This window comes from Dipodomys spectabilis, unplaced genomic scaffold (assembly GCF_019054845.1).
Source record: "Dipodomys spectabilis isolate Male_0828 unplaced genomic scaffold, ASM1905484v1 ptg000108l, whole genome shotgun sequence".
In the NCBI taxonomy this organism is placed as follows: domain Eukaryota; kingdom Metazoa; phylum Chordata; class Mammalia; order Rodentia; family Heteromyidae; genus Dipodomys; species Dipodomys spectabilis.
Window position 1 is genome coordinate 4,807,950 of NW_024870785.1, and position 11,093 is coordinate 4,819,042.

Genomic DNA, 11,093 nt, shown 5'->3' on the forward strand with positions numbered 1-11,093 from the left:
CTCTTGCCCAGTGCCAGAGTCCACGGCCACACAGATCACTGGAGGATGCGAGAAGACCTTTTTATTTGAAACAGCTGCAGGGTTGGGGATGGCACAGACGAAAGATGCTCTTGGGGAGAAGGCAGTCCGGAACTCCCTAGTGACGGCCAGGGCCATTGGCCCCCAATACCAAAAGCCGGGAGGGGCCAGGCCCTTCCCAGGAGGCCTGGGTTGGTTTCCAGGATGGAAAGTCTGTTGCTGCCAGGCCAGCCCTGAGACAGGCCCAAACATGCAGCTCAGACTGCAGGGGACAGAGGCTACAGGAACAACAAGCCACCTAGAGGCCTGGGAAGGGGTGCAGGGAGGAGCTGTTGCTCAGGTCAATGCCTGAGTCACCCTGCACAGGTGCCCTTGGGGCCCAGGAGCCATAGGTGGGGTTCCAAAGGTTCTGAGGTTGGAGGCCTCCACATTTGAGAGGCTTGAGGCCGGCGGACAGCCAGGTGCCGAGGTTTCCTCCCCGGCTTTTCAGGCTCTCTGAACCTGGGTCCTGAGGGAGTGGGGCTCTCAGGACCTCCAAAGGCCGGTTCCCTAGTGCACAAGCCCCTTCCTCCTCCACGATGGGCCCAGCTTCCACTGGCAGGGGAGAATTCAGCACGTCAGGGTCCTGCAATGGGGGAGTTGGTGGGGCCAAGGGGCCAGAGACTTCCAGCTTTTTCTGTGTATGTGGTGCTGAGGAATTGAACCCAGGGTTTCATGCATGCCAGGTGAGCACTACCACTAAGCCACCTTCCCAGCCCCTTTGTGGGTTTTTTCCTGACCCGCTGTGCAGGGTGGTCAGGTAGCAGGGGAGATGGAGGCACACCTGCGTGCAGTACTGCAGGCGCTCTGAGATACTGGCAAAGTTGGGGCGGAGCTCGGGCTGGTGCTGCCAACATTGGGTCATAACGCGGTACCTGGGGAGAGGAAGCAGTGCGTGCTACCCCTGGCCTGGAGGCGCCCTCCCCTCCCTGGGCATACTCCTAACTCACACAGGTCCTGGACAGCCTCTCGGAGGGTCCATCCGGCTCCCTGCGACAACAAAGTCCAGCACCTCCTGGTTGGTGCGCCCAGGGTAGGGCATGTAGCCCAGAGAGAAAATCTCCCAAAGCAGAACCCCAAAGGACCTGCATCATGGTGGGAAACAAGTGAGGCTCATCATGAGGAGCCCGTGGACCGAAAGGCCAGGATTCGCTTCGAGGGAGGGGAGAGGATTCAGTCACCAGGAGTCTGTCTTGGATGTGAACACGCCCTCCAGGAGGGCCTCCGGGGGCATCCACTTGACTGGCAGCAAGGCCCGGCCCCCCTTGCGATAGTAGCTGGCCCTGTGAGAGGAAAGAGGTGATGAGTCCTGATACTGCCAACCCCCCTAGAGCCGCCGCCTTCCCACATCCCCCACACCCGCACCCACCGGTAGATGTCTCTTGCCATCCCGAAGTCCCCAATCTTGGCCACTCGGCTGGGCCCCGCGCAGCTCAGCAGGCAGTTGCGGGCAGCAATGTCCCTGAAGAATTGGGACAAAAAGTCAAGGATAGGATTCAGAAACTCTCCTTAACAAGCCATGTGGGTGCAACAGCTGCTCCTTGGAAAACAAGTTGCGGGGGAGGTCGTCCAAACCAGGATGGCTCCGCACCTGTGGATGAAGTGATTCTCCTCCAGGTAGTGGCAGCCCTGGGCTATATCCTGGGCCAAGCGCAGCAGGTCCTGCATGTTCAGAGGGGATGGCTGGCCCTGGCTCAGGCAGGAGGCACATTAGTCCAGGCAGGTGTGGGGACACAGGACAGGCTGGGGTGGGGGATATGGGTCTCACCAGGTGTGGCCGGCTCTGCCTCAGGAAACTCTTCATGTCCCCTCCAGACATCAGTTCCAGCAGGATGAGGCGAGGGGCAGCCCGGAAGCTGAGCCCCACACAACGCACGATGTTCTTGTGACTGAACTTGCTGGGTTGAGTGGTCCACAAACCCCACCGCCAGAGGGAGGTGCAGGGGGGGCAAACTCATTCTAGGCTCCACAAAATGGCAGAGAACCCCTGCTGCCGTAGCCCCTCCCTGCCTCTCCATCCCAGGGGAAGGAGGAGCCATCTCTGCTTGCAGCCTGGGCCCTCTCTCTGCAGCCCCTCACCCCTGTGGGCAGCCCTGGACTCTCCAGCCCCTCACCCCTGCCCAGCCCTGGGTGCACCTGATGATAAGCGCCTCCATGAGGAAGTCCAGTTCGTCCTGGCGAGAGCAGAGCTCCGGCAGGGTCTGGGGAAGAAGAGCACTGCTAAGGACTGCATTTGGCTGGATACTTCAGGAAGATGTGGATGGTTAAGTTAACCGGAACTCTAGCAACTGCTCACCCACTGGGCCCTGCTCTACACCCCACCTCCAGCCCCCCACCATCTCACCTTGATAGCCACCTGCAGGGGGCTGGAGTCCCCGGGAAGGCCGGTTACCAGTCCCTCGTACACCTCCCCAAAGGCACCGTGGCCCAGGGCTCTAGAGGAAGGCAGGTTGGGAAGACATGGGTGGCGAGCACAGAGAAGGGTCCAATGCCCCCTTTATCTCCTTTGTCCCTCCCCTCCCTGATGTGGTCAGCTGACTCTGAGCTTTCTGCATCATGGACATCTCAGACACAACCCCTCAGAGGTGAGGCTGGCTCACAGAGCCGGGGCAGGAGGGAAGGGCAGAGTCAAGGTAGGAGTCCCTGATGTGCTGGGGCCGGGGTGAGGAAAAGATAACCTGTGCACTCCGGAAGTCACGTTCCAGGCCTCTAACCCAGCACTGGGGTGGACAAGGAACAAGTTCCTTTCTCTTTTGGAGCTTGTATGAGCCTCCATCTCTACACCAGGTTTTTGGGTGGATGAACTCAGGGGTCCATAATGCAGGGGGCAGGATGGGAAGGGTTCTGAGTGCACAGGCTGTGAGAAGGCTGGCTCACCTGAGCAGGGTGACATTGGCTGGGGAAACCTCGGTGAGCCCCGGAGGCAGCGGCCAGGCCTGGGCCGAGCCCAGCCCCATTTGGCAGTAATAGGGATTGGGGGATGTCCTGATGGCAGAGGTTCGAAGCTTGCTCAGCTCAAGTTCAGGACCCGGCAGCCTTGTCCCCCACAGGCCCTGCCACTTCTTTTGGCTCACTGATGGGGAAGAAACAGAGACATAGCCTCCACCACCCATCAGGCCCACCCTGCGTCCCTGCCCATGACACCTTCCAGATGCTTCCCCAGCCTCTCCCGCTCTTTTCCTCCTGGAAGCTGAGAGGAGTCTTCCGCCCACTGCTTTGGAGGGGTTGGAAGACGTAGGGGTTCTGGTCACATCTGCTGCTTGGGACCCCACAGCAGCACATCACCACTCAGTGGAAAAGGACATCCCCAATCAGCCAGGCCTGCTAGATGCTCCGTACCCAGAACCAGGATGCCACATGCTGTAAGCAGGCTCAGTGTTAGGGTTGCCACCACAGCCACCATCAGAACCAGAGGGCCTGCTGTAGCAGGAGGGTCTAGGGAGAAAGAGAGACATCTCCAGTGGGAAGCATTTTCTGTTCTTTTATCTTCGTTGTTTTTGTGCCAGTTCTGAGGCACTGCCCCCTAGCTTTACCGCCCATGGCTAGTGTTCTACCACTTGAGCCACAGCACCACTTCTGGTTTTCTGGTGGTTAATTTGAGATGAATCTCATGGACTTTCCTGCTCAGGCTGGCTTTGAACCTCAATCCTCAGATCTCAGCCTCCTGAGTAGCTAGAATGACAGGTGTGAGCCACCAGCAGGTGCTCCACTTCAACTCTGAGATAAAATCTCACTATATAGCCGTTAGCCTTGTACTAGGTATCCTCTTGCCTCAGTCCCCCTCCCCTGCTAATACACCAGTGCTGAGATTGCAGGCATGTATCACCATGCTTGACTACTCTCAAATCTGACCCAGGCTTCAAGACTTCAGTGTTTACCCATGATGCCAACTGTCCTAGCAAAAGCAACCTCAGTCTCCTGAGAATCCCTAGAATATCTGGCATCTCCCATAGCAACTGCCATTTTTAGGTATATATCTATTATCTATGTGAATATCCATATCACCTCCTACACCAGCCTACACACTCTATATCGCAAAGCACGCACATGCACCCAACCCAGTGCCTGGCACACAGCAGGCCTCTCTACCATCTTTCCTGGCCCCCAATAGTCCCTCCTTAACTAGGAGCCAGCAGTGCAGACGACAGTAAAGGCAAGACCTACCCATGCAAGTGATGTTGTCGGCAGAGAGCTCCATGCCCTCCGGGCAGATGCACTCAGCCAGGAGGAGCTCTGCCCGCCACAGGCAGTCTTTCAAAGGGCAATGGCTGCAATTGGGGTGCCTGCGGATCTCCACCTCTCCGTGGTTCTCTGTGACTGACAGCAAAGAACTGACGTGGTGGGGCGGCGTATGGGAAGTGGGATTGGGAGACAGGGACACAGATGGCTTTTCTAGCAACATGATTAACGGTAGCCCAGGAGTTTAGAGCAAGGAGCAATGCCAAGGGTGGCGCGAGTGCCTGGGGACTTCAAGCCTGTATATCTGTCCCCTCCATCTGGGACCCTGGAGCCCACAGGTATTTCAAGAGCAAAGGATGCTTGGTAAACACTCTAGACTGCCCCATACTGGCATCACAACACACACACAAGCACTGTACACTTCTCCAATGTTCCTGAGCTGTAAGAACTACATAACTCACAGTGTAGATGGAGCTGGTGGCTCCTGTGGGAGCAGGTCCAGAGACTGAGGAATGGCTGGGCCAGGCTGAGCGGTGTGTGTGTGTGGGGGGGGGGGGGGGGTGCGCCCTGAGGTCAATACCTGCCAGAGGCTGCAGATAGAGTTCACTGCTGGGGTGTATGAAGGAAACCCCATCTTCTCCATCAGCCCAGAGGATGTCAGTCTCTGAGGCGTCACCTCCTGGAAATGGAGTGATGGAGAGCTTGACTATAAAATAGGAGTCAGGGGTCAGAGGGGAAGAAGGGGCACATGGCGGCCTTTCTGCTAGAAAGCTGGCTTATGCTAAGTATGGAAGCTGGAATTTCCCACGGAATATCCCTACGCTGTCCTCTCTCCATTGACTACCATTACCATGCAGGGGCTGTCCATGCACAAGTGGGAGCTAAGGGACAACTCATGGGCAAAGAAAGGCCTGGCTCAGGCTGTCTCTCTGAGTCCCTGCAGGTCTAAGTTCTCAGCTACGAATGAGAAGCCTGACCCACACAATCCATTTCTATTCTATTTCTGTGGAAACGTAGATTTATGAGCAGTATAGCCCAGCTCGCTGCAAAGGCTCTTCTGCCTTACACTGATGTTCCCCAAACTCTGGAGGACCTTGGAATCACCCAGAGGACCAGGACCAGACATAGTAGTGCACATGTATAATTCCAGCTACACAGAAGACATAATAGGTAGGAGGATCACAGTTAGAGGCCAACAATCCTATCTGAAAACTAACCTAAAAGCAAAAGGGGCTGGAGATTGGTAGAATGACTGCCTGGAAAGCGCGAAGTTTTGAGTTCAAACACCAGTACTGCCAAAAAAACAGCTGACTGGCACCCTGCCCCCGGGGTTTCTGATTCAGGCTATTGGAAACGTCTGGAAATTTGCATTTTGTTAAATTTTTATTGTAGTCACAAAATCTGGTGTACAAGGGGTTACAGTTACATAAGTCAGGTGAGTGCATTTCTTTTTGGCCAATGTCACTCCTTTTGCTCTTTCCTAGTTTTTTCCTCCCATCCTCCCCACAAGATCTATTTTTTTAAAGCAATGACAGTGATTGAATGAAAAGTTGCATCTATGTATTGGAAACATGATGTTTTTGAAACCTTGCACAGTGACTAGTTTGAGCCAGTCAGCATATGCATCCCTCTTGTGGCCTGAACACCTAAAATCTATTTTGTCATATTGACAAATACATCGTTAAAGACTGCAGTCGCCAAGATGTGTAACAGAACCCTCCAACTTCTCACCCGACTGAAATTTTAGATCCCTTGACCAACATCTTCCCAATCCCACCTCACCCCTAGAATCTGCATTTGTGCTGAAACTACTGGACTGGGTGGGAGGGGGGGAGGGGTCATTTAAATCCCCAACAAACCATCCCCCGGCTTTCTGCGCCCGGCTCATCTTTGTTAGCCAGGTCTGAGTTCTTCCACAGAGAACTTGTGTTGGACTCGGTCCCAATTGCAGTGCAAATCCGGGGAGGCCGGGAGGCCTGCCTGCCTGTCCATCTGTTTGCACATGTGATTGTGCAATTGCTCTGCCTGGGGAGGCTTGAACTCAGGGCCTTGAGCTGGGGGGGGGGGGCAGGTGCTGGATCTCCAGGCCGGTGTCGCGCGGGGCATTTCCCCCCTGTCCCACCGATCCGGTCACCCTCCCCAACCGTGCACCTACCCCGGAAGCCGCCGCCGCCGCCGCCCGCCGTGCAGGCCCCGCCGCCGCCCCCGAAGCCGCCGGCCGCCGCCCAGCCGAGGGCGGCCCGGGCCTCCGCGCAGCCCTGGCCGCCCTCCGCCCCCTCCCGCAGGGAGCGGCCGGCCTGGGGGGAGGGGGCGCGGGACGCCCAGCCGCCCCCTCCACCTGCAAAGCGACAGCGGGATGGCTGGCGGCCGGGACGGAGGGGCCGCCGCCCCCGGCCCCGGCCCCGGCCCCGGCCCGGCCCCGGCCCCGGCCCCGGCCCGCCGCCCTCACCTGCGGCCCCGCCTCGACCGCCGCTCCCGGGCGCCGCCCAGCGGTTCTCCAGTTTCTCGGGGGCAGCCCGGGCCCCGCCGCGGTCCTGCGGCCTCGAGTAGGCCCGGCCGCCGCCCCCCGCCGCCACCAGCAGCGGCTCCGGCTCCCCGGCGCGCAGCTGGGGACCCCGCGGAGTCAGGCGCGCGCTCCGGCCCGACCCCGGCGAGGGGACGGGGACCCCGCCGTCCGCCCGACCCCGGGGCCCGGCGAGGGGACGGGGACCCCGCCGCCCGACCCCGGGGCCCGGCGAGGGGACGGGGACCCCGCCGCCCGACCCCGGGGCCCGGCGAGGGGACGGGGACCCCGCCGCCCGACCCCGGGGCCCGGCGAGGGGACGGGGACCCCGCCGTCCGCCCGACCCCGGGGCCCGGCGAGGGGACGGGGACCCCGCCGTCCGCCCGACCCCGGGGCCCGGCGAGGGGACGGGGACCCCGCCGTCCGCCCGACCCCGGGGCCCGGCGAGGGGACGGGGACCCCGCCGCCCGACCCCGGGGCCCGGCGAGGGGACGGGGACCCCGCCGTCCGGCCGAGCCCGGGCCGCGCGCCGCACGTACCCGGAAGACGAAGGTGGCGCCCCCGCCGCCCCCGCCGCCTCCGGCCCCGCGACGCCGACCCGGGGCGCTTCCGGTCCCCTCCGCCGCCACGTGCGACTCCCCGAGGCAGACGCGCTGGCTCCCGGGGCTGCCCTGCGGGCACCGCGGACCATGGGCGCCGGTGGGCGCGGAGGGCGGCCGGGGCCCCCGCCCCCCGCCGGCGCCCGCTTACTCCGGGACAGGCGTCCTCCCCCTGCTGCCCCACGAGGATGTAGAGCGGCTCCCCGCGCCCCAGGGAGAACACGGCCGACAGGAAGACGCCGTGCGCCCGCGACAGGTGGTTCCGGGCGCCCCTGCCGCCCGCCGCTCCGTAAGCCGAGATCCTGCGGGAGGGGGACGCTGAGGGGCCCGGGGTGACGGGGCGCGGAGGGGCCCGGGGTGGCGGGGCGCGGAGGGGCCCGGGGTGACGGGGCGCGGAGGGGCCCGGGGTGGCGGGGCGCGGAGGGGCCCGGGGTGGCGGGGCGCGGAGGGGCCCGGGGTGGCGGGGCGCGGAGGGGCCCGGGGTGGCGGGGCGCGGAGGGGCCCGGGGTGGCGGGGCGCGGAGGGGCCCGGGGTGGCGGGGCGCGGAGGAGTCCGGGGTGGCGGGGCGCTGAGGGGGCGAGTGGGGGGCGCAGGTGGGAGTGGGGGTGACAGGGCGGCTCCGAAACTTCTCATCTGACACGTCTGGAGGCCGCGACCGCCGGCGCAGGGTTAGGGAGACTCGGGTTGCTCACCCCAAAGCCTTTCCTGGGGAGGCCGCTGCGCACTCGCTAGCCGAGCGCTCTTTCTCTGAGCTACATCCCCGGCACGCCCCCCCGTGTCATACCTGTTTCTGGAAAGTTCGGGGAGATGGCGGGAAGCTCCAGCTGCTCCTCCCCACGGTAACCCAGAAGTCTGGGCCAACGGGGGCCACGGAGCCGATCGCCCCCTTCCCTCCCCGCGGCGCCGACTGGGGCGCCCGGTGGCGGGCCCGTGAGTCCCCCCCCTCCCCGTGTGGAGCCTCAGCCCGGGGGGCCTCACCCCTGCCCCGCCGGGGGCCTCAGCCCTGCCCCGCCGGGCACTCACAGGTACTGGCCGGGGCTGGGCGCCCGCCACCGCTGCACGCCCCGCAGCGGCCCCGCGGCCCCCACGGTCACCGCCACGCCGCTCCCCGCGTACGCCCCGTCGCACTGCCGCTGCGTGGGCCCCCGCCGGCCGCTGGCCCCGCACGAGCTGAACAGCCAAGGCCCCTCGGCGCCTGCGAGGCGGGAAGGGGGCAGGGAGCGCCATGGAGGCCGCGCCAGGGCCGCGGAGCGGGGGTCTCTCCCCGGGGAGCCGCTGGGAGGCTCACCGGGAGGCTCCGGGGGAGGCGCGGACTCCACGCCAGGGGCGGCGGTGACCGTCGGGTCCGGGGAGCTGGCGGGAAGGGGCAGAGAAGGCGCCCGGGAGCCCGGGGGGCGGGAGCCGAGGATGGCGCCTGGAAGGTGGAAGGCCGGGGACGGAAAGGTGGGCCGGGGGACGAAGGCGCCGCGGCCACGCCCGCCCCTCCCACCGAACACCCGCACGGGACCCCCGAGGCTCCGCAGCCCCCCTCCCAGGGCCGTCCCTCCTTCCCCGGCTTCTCGCAAAGCCCCGAAGGTTCGAGACCTCCTCGGGAGGATCCATGGGGACCGCGGGCCCGGGCCTGGGGGTGAGGGGGGGGGGACACACGTACCCGCAGCTCCGAGCCAGAGCAGCAGCCGGGCCGAGCGGCTCATCCCCGGATCCGACGGCCCCGGACGCGCGCAGCCGCCGCCGCCGCCTGGCCACCCGCAGCCCGTCTGGCCTCGCCTACCGCAGACCCCTCATCGCCCAGGAGGAAAAGGCGGGGCGTGTGGGCAGCAGGTCCCCGCGCTTCCGGGAGGAGCCGTGGAGCCCCCACCCCGGGAATCCCATCCCCAGCCACCAGGAGGTCAGCTGCTGGCCGCCCAGGCGGCCGGGGAGGGACCGAGGCTGCCCTGGCCCTATCCTTTTGAGGCAGCTCCAGGATGGCGCCCAACCACACCCCAGGCCCTTGGCATGGGCTTCAAGGTCTCTCGGGACACCGAAGGAAGCGTGTGCTTCCTTGGGGCCGGTGTGTGGCCACACAGGACAAGAGCTCTTTGAACTGCTAGGCTGGGGCACTTGCAGGGTCCAGGTGCCTGCGAGGGGATCTGCTCAGCACTAGGCAAAGTAGGGACCGAGTAACCGCGAAGACAGCGTCTCCCACCACCTGTGCATCATGAAGATGTGTAGATCACCACAGACACCCACACCCCCGAGGGAGCCATGGAGCGCAGCCCTGCTCAGGCCTGGCCTTCAAGTGGGCTTTATGTATTGGGTCTTCAATCTCTAGCTTAAAATGGTAACTCTGAGGGCAGAGGCCTTCAAGTGTTCGACAGGAATGCTTTAATATTTAAGCTACTTGGTAAAGTCTGAGTAATACTTATGTGTAGCCACATAGTTGGTTTTTTGGGGGGAAATATTTCATTTTATCTCTATTTTGTATGGAACTAAGCAGTTAAGTAAGGCAGCCTAACAGTGTGGTTCTGTTTAAAGCTATGTAAAATTACAATCATGGTGATTGAAGTATCAAGCCCCCAACAAAGCATTATGGGATAGGACATGATTGCATAGAGGGAAAATGTGGGGTCAGAGTTCAAACTGACACACATGGAGTTTTGTAGGGCACAGAAGAGTTGTTTGTTCTGCATTGTATAAACAAGAGCAGAAGACCCATAGGAACCCAGGCAAGAGCATCTATAACAGATTTCTCTAGCTGTCCACAGGAAACAGAAATAGCTTCATCTTCATTGTGAAGAGTGATTGCTCTTATGTTCATATCCTGAACCAAACCAAGGGAACAGCTCCACGCTAAAATTCCCTAGCTAAATACATCCTGTGCCATCTTTCCTAACCAGAGTACTACTACATGGAATGTCTCCTAAGATAATGAATTGGATGCCACTTAGCTTTCCTTCAGCAAATACTTAGGAATCTTTTAAGATCCAAAGCAAGTTAACACTGCACTTATTTGTCAGTTGTGGGGCTTGAACTTAGGGTCTGGGTGCTGTCCCTGAGCTCTTTTGCTCAAAGCTAGCACTATATCTTTTTTTTTTTTTTGTCGGTCGTGGGCTTGAACTCTGGGCCTGGGCGCTGTCCCTCAGCTCAAGGCGAGCGCTCTACCACTTCAGCTACAGCGCCACTTCCGGTTTTCTGGTGGTTTATTGGAGATAGGAGTCTCGAGGTCTCTCCTGCCCGGGCTGGCTTTGAACCGCGATTCTCAGATCTCAGCCTCCTGAGTAGCTAGGATTACAGGCGTGAGCCACCAGCGCCCGGCAGCACTATCATTTTAAGCCATAGCTCCAGTTTTGCTTTTTGGAGTGGTTAGAAAATTGGAGATGAGTCTCATGGGGATTTTTCTGCCTGGGCTGGCTTTGAACTGCAACCCTCAGATCTCAGCCTCCTGAGTAGCTAGAATTACAGGTGTGAGCCATCAGTGCCTGGCTTAACACTGCATTTTCATCAGAGAGTCTATTTAAACAGCTAAATTGTGATGTGATTTTCACATATTAAACGAGCTTTAAAGCATCTGTTCAGAAAAGAATGCATACCATACAAATTATTCAAGTTATATAAAATCATTTTTCAGGGTCTGATCAACTGAGAAGAATCCTACTTATGTTTCTGAGGTGTGTCATACTGAGTAAGGTTTGCTTCAGCTTTTTATTTCCTTCTATAGTAGCTTAGTATTTTTCTCTCATTTTTGTCAATTCCAGGCAGAGTGGCTCTATATATTA

General features: G+C 60.7%; 2 protein-coding genes across 2 annotated transcripts in view; both read right to left on the reverse strand.

Moving 5' to 3' along the window:
* Nucleotides 1–11,093, reverse strand: part of Ehd4 (EH domain containing 4) — a 738,029-nt gene that overhangs the window by 388,377 nt on the left and 338,559 nt on the right. The gene's annotated exons all lie outside the window — the stretch shown is intronic.
* On the reverse strand, nt 53–9,032 carry Ltk (leukocyte receptor tyrosine kinase). The gene is made up of 19 exons (XM_042687587.1): nt 8,990–9,032; nt 8,362–8,752; nt 7,490–7,640; nt 7,279–7,410; nt 6,686–6,842; nt 6,392–6,574; nt 4,817–4,915; nt 4,222–4,374; nt 3,397–3,492; nt 2,935–3,130; nt 2,402–2,492; nt 2,194–2,258; nt 1,826–1,955; nt 1,649–1,746; nt 1,427–1,519; nt 1,239–1,340; nt 1,008–1,142; nt 842–932; nt 53–643 (listed from the first exon to the last, which is right to left on the reverse strand). The coding sequence occupies exons 1-19, from the start codon at nt 9,030–9,032 to the stop codon at nt 317–319; spliced, it is 2,733 nt and encodes a 910-aa protein (XP_042543521.1). The 3' UTR covers nt 53–316.

Bases quoted from the DNA above. Each gene is read 5' to 3' on its own strand.
- Ltk (XM_042687587.1), bottom strand. From the start codon at position 9,032: ATGAGCCGCTCGGCCCGGCTGCTGCTCTGGCTCGGAGCTGCGG. The intron at 7,641-8,361 runs GTGAGTGCCCGG...CCCCTCCCGCAG, and splicing joins CCCAGCCCCGGCCAGTACCT to GATCTCGGCTTACGGAGCGG. The intron at 4,916-6,391 runs GTAGGTGCACGG...CTCCATTTCCAG, and splicing joins CGGCGGCGGCGGCTTCCGGG to GAGGTGACGCCTCAGAGACT.